At 54.0% G+C, this 9,440-nt stretch overlaps 2 protein-coding genes across 4 annotated transcripts in view; both read right to left on the reverse strand.

The window, feature by feature from the left end:
- LOC121301280 (RNA polymerase II elongation factor ELL-like) overlaps positions 1-9,440 on the reverse strand; it is a 794,007-nt gene that overhangs the window by 482,250 nt on the left and 302,317 nt on the right. The gene's annotated exons all lie outside the window — the stretch shown is intronic.
- Positions 979-4,820, reverse strand: LOC121301300 (collagen alpha-1(IX) chain-like). Of its 3 annotated transcripts, none has more exons than XM_041230564.1 (2): positions 3,886-4,820; positions 979-3,046 (listed from the first exon to the last, which is right to left on the reverse strand). In XM_041230564.1, exons 1-2 carry the CDS (start codon positions 4,368-4,370, stop codon positions 2,824-2,826), a joined length of 708 nt encoding a protein of 235 aa, XP_041086498.1. In that variant the 5' UTR covers positions 4,371-4,820; the 3' UTR covers positions 979-2,823. The 3 variants fall into 3 exon arrangements, with proteins under 3 accessions (XP_041086498.1, XP_041086497.1, XP_041086496.1); XM_041230563.1 differs by having other exon boundaries at positions 979-3,021; positions 3,861-4,820; XM_041230562.1 differs by having other exon boundaries at positions 979-3,352; positions 4,042-4,819.

The raw sequence follows: 9,440 nt of genomic DNA on the forward strand, positions 1-9,440 counted from the left end.
ATCAGAAACACACACCCCCATCCCACTGCAGCAACTTCACCTGGAGAGAAGAGAGATCAGAAACACACACACCCTCCCACTGCAGCGACTCCACCTGGAGAGAAGAGAGAGAGAAAGAGATCAGAAACACACACCCCCATCCCACTGCAGCAACTTCACCTGGAGAGAAGAGAGATCAGAAACACACACCCCCTCCCACTGCAGCGACTCCACCTGGAGAGAAGAGAGAGAGAAAGAGATCAGAAACACACACCCCCATCCCACTGCAGCAACTTCACCTGGAGAGAAGAGAGATCAGAAACACACACACCCTCCCACTGCAGCGACTCCACCTGGAGAGAAGAGAGAGAGAAAGAGATCAGAAACACACACCCCCATCCCACTGCAGACCTGTGACACCGTCCCAGAAGACCTCTCACCTCTCTAGTCTTTGGTGTGTGGGAGGGTGACGTCGAGCAGACCTCTCTCTTCTCTTCCCTTATCCTCTAGTCTATTAAGTCTTTGGGGGGGTGGGGTGACGGTCGTTGAAGTGCCTCCTCTCTCTCCTCTCCACCTGGAGAGAGGGTGACGTCGTTGAAGTGGACCCTCTCTCTCTTCTTTGGTGTGGGGGGAAGGGGGACTTCCTGTCGTTGACACCTGGAGAGAGAAGAGACGGAGAGAGGAGCAAACCTCTCTCTACTAGTCCTTTGTGGGGGCTGTTGGGTGGTCGAGGGTGACGTCTCTCTTCAGAGTGGAGCAGAGAGAGAGAGAGAGAGAGAGAGAGAGAGAGAGAGAGAGAGAGAGAGAGAGAGGAGAGAGAGAGAGAGAGAGAGAGAGAGAGAGAGAGAGAGAAACACACACACACACCCCACTTCGCCTGTCTGTCAAAAACAGCTCAATCGGGGGGGTGAGAAATGAGACAGGCTTTTTACAACATTCCTATTTTGAAATTGAGAAACACTACGTCATGTTCTGTTTTTTTTTTTTTTTTTTTTTTTGGGGGGGTTGTAGCACCTGCCACAAGGACAGCGCTGTTCTGTTCAGAGAACACTAACACTAACCACCCCCGTCAAACAGCAAATCAATAATCCATCAGTGAATCAGGGCTGCGAGCAAACCCTGTGCTCTGCGGAGCTGCTCCGACTGTCCACCCCTGAACACTAATCGCTCTGCCCCTCGCTCTGCCCGGTCCTGCAGGTTGCTTCTGGAGTTACAAAGCTGGGCTTGACTTCCCTGCGTCTGTCAGCACAGTATTTACAGACCTGGAGTATTCATCTCTCTCTCTCTCTCTCTCTCTCTCTCTCTCTCTCTCTCTCTCTCGCTCTCTGTCTCTCTGTCCTCTGTCTCTGTGTCTCTCGTTGCTCATTTCAGATTTTCGGTTGTTCTGATTTACAAGCAAAGTGTTTTGGCCGCCACCTCTCTCTTATAAAAGTGAGCGCGGTGAACTTTTCAAAGCGCCGTCCTGTCGAATGGAGCTCCCTGATGTGGAGCGAGGGTCAGGGTTTCACACTCTCTTCTGTAACTTGATCAGCGTACGGCCGGGCAGTTCAACTGGGTGCAGAGCCAGGTCCCTCCAGCAGGGGGTGCTGCAGCACAAACACTAACAGGGCTGAGGAGTGGATCCAAGTCGCAGGCAGGGTTTGCTCTCGGCTCAGTCTGTCGTTTTATTTTGTTTTTTGTTTTGTTTTTTCGTGTCAGATTTATGATGTCTAAGGTATGTGAATCCTCCACCAAGTTTTATGAAAAAGGGGGGAGAGAAATGAAAACAAAAATGCCCCAGTGGTTTTCGGGGTGCTGCTGGAATGAGAACATAGCACCCCATGTGTTTCAGTATATTATTTGCTCCTGGTTTCCCTCTGTTAAGGGAACCCCTGTTTGTCAATTTCCTGTCTTTGTGATGCCTGGAGGAAGCTGAAGTTTACTGCTCCTTCCAGTAGAGGGCAGCACCCTCCCCACTATGTGTGTGCACAGGCCTGAGCACAGAGGAGAGTTGCTCCTGTCTGCAGCTTCCCCTCAGTCTCATCACGCTGTTGCTGCTTGTGTCACTTTCCTGTGCTTCTCTGTGTGGCTGAGACCCAGGCTGGCTGCTCTTTTCAGGGCTTGGCTGTGTGTTTCTGTGGCAGCCGCTGGTGTCTGGTTGTGTTCACTCAAGTCTGTTCCTGTAAACTTCAGTTTACAAATCTTGTATTAAATAAATAAGAGGAAGAGGCACTTTCAAATCTGAAAACACATGCATACTGGTATATGCATCATCAGAATAGGACCGAGGAAGGAAGGAAGGTATCCCCATCTCTGCTTTATTTGGGTGGGGGGGGTGGAACCTCTGCTCTTCTGCACCGCCACCCCCCACTTACCCAGCACACCTCAACCTCTCTTCCTAATGTATCACATCTAAACAGAAACGCAATCTGCTAAAACCGCATCACTGTTCCCCTGCGTGTCAGGCTGTGTCCTGACTTCCTGGAGCAGGAGAGAAGGGGCTCGAGGCTTGCGAGCTAGCAGCTCGGGGCTGTGTCTATGTGCAGTGCTTTTCAAAACAAAAACGAGTGCAAACATTTGTCATTGAATTCTTAACTGTGTTCCATTTCTTTTCTGAAGTCAGTGTTTCTGGGTGATGTGCGTGCGTACCCGTCTGCCTGTGTGTGTCTCTGCTCCTTCCCTCACTCACTGTATCCTCAATGGTTTGTACTGCTGGCAGTGCCCCAAGCCCACTGCTGGTGGGTCTCTAGTTTACGCCCGTCCCCTTCTCAACGCAGTGCCGTCCCTCAGGAATGCACACTGAGGTATTTAAACAGTGTTTATTATAATCACGGGCTACCGTACACTGCAGTGCCTGTCTGTCTTTCATTGCACCTGAGCACTCCCCCAGCCCCCCGGCACGCTGGGACCCACCTCTCTCCCTGTGTCTGGGAATGAGATCTGCTTCGACCCCCGAGCGCTCCCCCAGTCTCCGGGCACGCTAGGACCCACCTCTCTCCCTGTGTCTAGGAATGAGATCTGCTTCGAGCGCTCCCCCAGCCCCCCCGGCATGCTGGGACCCACCTCTCTCCCTGTGTCTGGGAATGAGATCTGCTTCGACCCCTGAGCGCTCCCCCAGTCCCCGGGCACGCTGGGACCCACCTCTCTCCCTGTGTCTGGGAATGAGATCTGCTTCGACCCCCGAGCGCTCCCCCAGTCCCCGGGCACGCTGGGACCCACCTCTCTCCCTGTGTCTGGGAATGAGATCTGCTCCGAGCGCTCCCCCAGCCCCCCCGGCATGCTGGGACCCACCTCTCTCCCTGTGTCTGGGAATGAGATCTGCTTCGACCCCTGAGCGCTCCCCCAGTCCCCGGGCACGCTGGGACCCACCTCTCTCCCTGTGTCTGGGAATGAGATCTGCTTCGACCCCTGAGCGCTCCCCCAGTCCCCGGGCACGCTGGGACTCACCTCTCTCCCTGTGTCTGGGAATGAGATCTGCTTCGAGCGCTCCCCCAGCCCCCCGGCATGCTGGGACCCACCTCTCTCCCTGTGTCTGGGAATGAGATCTGCTTCGACCCCTGAGCGTTCCCCCAGTCCCCCGGCACGCTGGGACCCACCTCTCTCCCTGTGTCTGGGAATGAGATCTGCTTCGACCCCCGAGCGCTCCCCCAGTCCCCGGGCACGCTGGGACCCACCTCTCTCCCTGTGTCTGGGAATGAGATCTGCTTCGAGCACTCCCCCAGCCCCCCCGGCATGCTGGGACCCACCTCTCTCCCTGTGTCTGGGAATGAGATCTGCTTCGACCCCTGAGCGCTCCCCCAGTCCCCGGGCACGCTGGGACCCACCTCTCTCCCTGTGTCTGGGAATGAGATCTGCTTCGACCCCTGAGCGCTCCCCCAGCCCCCCGGCACGCTGGGACCCACCTCTCTCCCTGTGTCTGGGAATGAGATCTGCTTCGACCCCTGAGCGCTCCCCCAGCCCCCCGGCACGCTGGGACCCACCTCTCTCCCTGTGTCTGGGAATGAGATCTGCTTCGACCCCTGAGCGCTCCCCCAGTCCCCGGGCACGCTGGGACCCACCTCTCTCCCTGTGTCTGGGAATGAGATCTGCTTTGAGCGCTCCCCCAGCCCCCCCGGCATGCTGGGACCCACCTCTCTCCCTGTGTCTGGGAATGAGATCTGCTTTGAGCGCTCCCCCAGCCCCCCGGCACGCTGGGACCCACCTCTCTCCCTGTGTCTGGGAATGAGATCTGCTTTGAGCGCTCCCCCAGCCCCCCGGCACGCTGGGACCCACCTCTCACCCTGTGTCTGGGAATGAGATCTGCTTCGAGCGCTCCCCCAGCCCCCCGGCACACTGGGACCCACCTCTCTCCCTGTGTCTGGGAATGAGATTGTCGCAGGTGAAATCGGAAGCCAGGTTGCCTCAATTCCCATTCCCGTTTAATCAGTTCCTTTAGAAGTGTCTAGGAATTGGAAACCAGGAAGTGACCCTGATCTGAAGAGATTCTTTATCTCAGTTAATACTAAGAGAGTCTATCTTTTGATATTACAGAAACCATTATTCTGTTACTTATTCAAATAATAGTAATAAAAATAATAAATGGTATCTTTTTTACAGATTAACCCTGCATGTAGAAATGTAATCTTTTCAGGAGCGTTCTGGAATGAAATTGTAGTGTAAACCAGTTCAGTACAAAAACATTCAAGAGGGAACGATGAGGAAGGCTCCAGAGCTATGTATTATTATTATTATGTTGTTATAATTTAGTATTAGTGTGAAGTTTAACAGATCTTCTTTTTTTCTGTCGGATAAATTCATTGTTTTTGTTTTTTTTTCAAACTTGAAATAAAATATAAGAAAACTCCCCATTTTGTGCAGTTTTATTGAACTGCGTGTTTGACAGCGTGGACTGTGAAGAGGACAGCCCCATCACTGTGCTGGGGCTTGTCTCTGCCCTGTCTCCTGTATTGATTGTGTGAGAGCCTCTCTGCCCTGTCTCCTGTATTGATTGTGGGGGAGCGTCTCTGCCCTGTGTCCTGTATTGATTGTGGGGGAGCGTCTCTGCCCTGTCTCCTGTATTGATTGTGGGGGAGCGTCTCTGCCCTGTCTCCTGTATTGATTGTGTGAGAGCGTCTCTGCCCTGTCTCCTGTATTGATTGTGTATGAGCCTCTCTGCCCTGTCTCCTGTATTGATTGTGTGAGAGCGTCTCTGCCCTCTCTCCTGTATTGATTATGTGAGAGCCTCTCTGCCCTCTCTCCTGTATTGATTGTGTATGAGCCTCTCTGCCCTGTCTCCTGTATTGATTGTGGGGGAGCCTCTCTGCCCTGTCTCCTGTATTGATTATGTGAGAGCGTCTCAGCCCTCTCTCCTGTATTGATTGTGGGGGAGCCTCTCTGCCCTGTCTCCTGTATTGATTGTGTGAGAGCGTCTCTGCCCTGTCTCCTGTATTGATTTTGTGAGAGCGTCTCTGCCCTGTCTCCTGTATTGATTTTGTGAGAGCGTCTCTGCCCTCTCTCCTGTATTGATTGTGTGAGAGCGTCTCTGCCCTGTCTCCTGTATTGATTGTGTATGAGCCTCTCTGCCCTGTCTCCTGTATTGATTGTGTATGAGCCTCTCTGCCCTGTCTCCTGTTTTGATTGTGGGGGAGCCTCTCTGCCTTGTCTCCTGTATTGATTATGTGAGAGCCTCTCTGCCCTCTCTCCTGTATTGATTGTGTATGAGCCTCTCTGCCCTGTCTCCTGTATTGATTGTGTATGAGCCTCTCTGCCCTGTCTCCTGTATTGATTGTGTGAGAGCGTCTCAGCCCTCTCTCCTGTATTGATTGTGGGGGAGCCTCTCTGCCCTGTCTCCTGTATTGATTGTGTGAGAGCGTCTCTGCCCTGTCTCCTGTATTGATTGTGTGAGAGCGTCTCTGCCCTGTCTCCTGTATTGATTGTGTGAGAGCGTCTCTGCCCTGTCTCCTGTATTGATTGTGGGGGAGCGTCTCTGCCCTGTCTCCTGTATTGATTGTGGGGGAGCGTCTCTGCCCTGTCTCCTGTATTGATTGTGTGAGAGCGTCTCTGCCCTGTCTCCTGTATTGATTGTGGGGGAGCCTCTCTGCCCTGTCTCCTGTATTGATTGTGTGAGAGCGTCTCTGCCCTGTCTCCTGTATTGATTGTGTGAGAGCGTCTCTGCCCTGTCTCCTGTATTGATTGTGGGGGAGTGTCTCTGCCGTGTCTCCTGTATTGATTTTGGGGGAGCCTCTCTGCCCTGTCTCCTGTATTGATTGTGGGGGAGCCTCTCTGCCCTGTCTCCTGTATTGATTGTGTATGAGCCTCTCTGCCCTGTCTCCTGTATTGATTGTGTGAGAGCGTCTCTGCCCTGTCTCCTGTATTGATTGTGTATGAGCCTCTCTGCCCTGTCTCCTGTATTGATTATGTGAGAGCGTCTCTGCCCTCTCTCCTGTATTGATTGTGTGAGAGCGTCTCTGCCCTGTCTCCTGTATTGATTGTGGGGGAGTCTCTCTGCCCTGTCTCCTGTATTGATTGTGGGGGAGCCTCTCTGCCCTGTCTCCTGTATTGATTGTGTGAGAGCGTCTCTGCCCTGTCTCCTGTATTGATTGTGTGAGAGCGTCTCTGCCCTGTCTCCTGTATTGATTGTGGGGGAGTCTCTCTGCCCTGTCTCCTGTATTGATTGTGGGGGAGCCTCTCTGCCCTGTCTCCTGTATTGATTGTGTGAGAGCGTCTCTGCCCTGTCTCCTGTATTGATTGTGGGGGAGTGTCTCTGCCCTGTCTCCTGTATTGATTGTGGGGGAGCGTCTCTGCCCTGTCTCCTGTATTGATTGTGTATGAGCCTCTCTGACTGGACGGCTGTTTACTGGGATTGATGTCCTCTTTCCATTCCACAGCCCTGCTGTTACAAACCTCTCATTTCCAGTGTAAATATAGGTGACAGACAGACAGCTAGCTCACTAGCTCAGTGTTAAAGTGGGATTACTCCTCGTCAGTTCCCACGGAAACACTCGACGCAGGAGCTGGATTTCACATTCAATATTTTAATTCATGTTTCAGACTCTTTTCTTTCCCCCTGGTTGAGTGGCTTGCCATGGCTGAGTGGAGGAGGTTCAGAGGCAGGGCAGAGCTCTCGCACAGAGTGGGGGTTCGGGGGTCCTGTCCATTCCTCGGGTCAGTCTGCTGCCTTCTCTAGCCCTGGCCAGTCAACAGCTGGTTGTACACGTACTCCAGGATCTGGCTGTAGGCCTGGTCCTTCGGGGCGTGGCCATTCAGAGAGCCCTGCACGGGGACGGGACAGGGGACAGGGGATATGGGACAGGATCAGCACAGTGCAGACTGCAGCAGTGAAGCAATAGTCCAATGGAGCTTTTCAAACGACCGGGTTGAATTTAGCTGGTCCGGTGAGCTACAGACACAGCAGGGCTCTGCACCCTTTGCACAGGAAGCTCATAATGACAGCTCAAGCTGCTGCTGCTCAATGGGAGACTTCAGTTATTTCCCTGAGCTGGGCTGACTGAGCTAAATCGCCGCACAGAGGGTTTGTCTGTTTTAATAACTGTAGTAAATGAAACAGCCTGAGCTGGGAGGAGCACCTTGAGCTTGTCCAGGATCATGATCTCCTGATTCCACAGCTCTGTGAAACGCACGAGGTCAGGGGCCGACTTGTAGAACTCCACCAGCAGCATCTGAGCACCAATCGGAGAGAGGGAGAGTCAAGGGGGAGCCAATCAGAGACGAGGAGAGACAGCCTTGCTCACATCAATTGTACAACATGGGACTTTTTTATTACACATGAGAAAACACACCTCACTGGTGTAATTCCATTTATTTGTGGACTTTTAATGCAGATGTATGTGTGAGTGTATCTGGGTGTAGCTGCAACTGTGTCTGGGTGTATCTCTGTGAGTGTGTGAGGGTCTCTGTGTGTCTGGGTGTATCTGCATGTCAGTGTGTGTGAAGGTTTACCATCTCGTGCAGCACATCGCTGGTCAGGAAGGCATCCTGCACGGAGCTCACCTCCACCTCCACCGGGATCCCATAGTCGTTGGGGCGATGTTGAGAGAGGGAGACACAGGGGAGGGGTTAGGGTTAGTGTAATTGAGAGAGGGAGGCACAGGGGAGGGATTGGGGTTAGAGTGCACTGACCTCCGGGGGCGGCACCACACAGAAGGGGGTGATCTTGGACTGCAGGCCCTGGTTCCCCCGCGAGCAGGATCCTGTGGAGAGACAGGAAGAATGAGTGACAGGAGAGAGCGCTGTGTGTTTGTGTGTCTCTGTCTCTCACCGCACAGTAGCCCCAGGCAGGGCTGGAAGCCGTTGATGGAGCCCTGCAGTTTCAGCTGGTAGTCCATCTGGGAGTCTGGCAGCATTGAGGCACAGTGTACTGGACAGGACTGCTTCAACAGGGCAAGGAGCTGCAATCTACTGCCAGAAATGGAGCTACCTTACAGGCACACTCTCCCCCTCCCCCCTCTCCCTCTCTCTCCACCTCTCTCCCTCCCCCTCCCACCTGCCCGAGTCTCTGCTCCCCAGTGTATGGTACCTCACTGGCACACATTCCTTCCTCTCTCTGCTCTTCTCCGGGGGGTTGCTCTCTGCAACACAGACAGGTGACACGTCAGAGACTGGCTCGAGGGGGGGCCTGATCTGGCAGCAGTCTCGCCTCTTGCTCCCAGTCTTGATGCTCCCCTCTTCCTCCTCCTCCTCCTCTCCCTCGCTCACCAGACCCTGAAGGGCAAGGCAGAGGGGCTGGGTTAGACACAAACAGACACACCAAACCTCCCTTCTATCCCCCTCTCCTCTCCCCCTGCCCTCTCCCATCTCCCCACTCTCCTCTCCCCCTCTCCTCTCCCCCCTCCCTCTCTCCTCTCTCTCCTCCCCTCTCCTCTCCCCCTCTCCTCTCCCATCTCCTCCCTCTCTCCTTTCCTCCCATCCTTTCCCCCCTCCTCTCCCCTCTCTTCCCCTAACCGTCTCAGCTGCAGGCTGGTACTTGTGCAGCCAGCTGGTCTTGTACTGCACCAGCTTCTGCCCGCGGTACGTGACGGAGGCCCAGCCACAGTCAAACTTCTTGGCCGGGTTGATGAGCTTCTTGCAGTGCGTAGCCCAGGCGCTCGGGGAGTTGAAGAGCTGGCCCGTCAACCTCTTACCCGGGGAGGGGGGGGGGGCTGTAGTTACAAGGTGTTGAAATAATTTGCATCAGCAGAGAACAATAGTGTAGTGGGGAGGACAGTGCCAGGTAGTGATGGAGAGGGTAGTCAGTATTGGGGTACAGTCAATGTTGGGGGTGCAGTCAGTTTTAGGGGTACAGTTGAGTGGAGGCGCGTCGGCCCTGCACAGACCCGAAGAGCAGAATGCGTTGCGCAGTGGAAAACACTTAGCCAGGCGCGCAGAGAGAAAACAAGCTTTCACAGTGTTTACTTTCTCTTTGTCAAACACACGAAACTTGAAGGTTAAACCGCCGGCGGGTTGTTACGGGTATAGCTCTCTCAGCACACAGGCACACGCCTCCT

Source organism: Polyodon spathula, chromosome 27 (genome assembly GCF_017654505.1).
Source record: "Polyodon spathula isolate WHYD16114869_AA chromosome 27, ASM1765450v1, whole genome shotgun sequence".
Taxonomy (NCBI): Eukaryota; Metazoa; Chordata; class Actinopteri; order Acipenseriformes; family Polyodontidae; genus Polyodon; species Polyodon spathula.

Excerpts from the sequence above, each read along its gene's own strand:
- LOC121301300 (XM_041230562.1), bottom strand. The coding sequence starts at position 4,370 with ATGGGAATTGAGGCAACCTGGCTTCCGATTTCACCTGCGACAATCTCA. Across the intron at positions 3,353-4,041 it reads GGGGAGCGCTCAAAGCAGAT|CTCATTCCCAGACACAGGGA; the intron begins CTCATTCCCAGA and ends GTCGAAGCAGAT.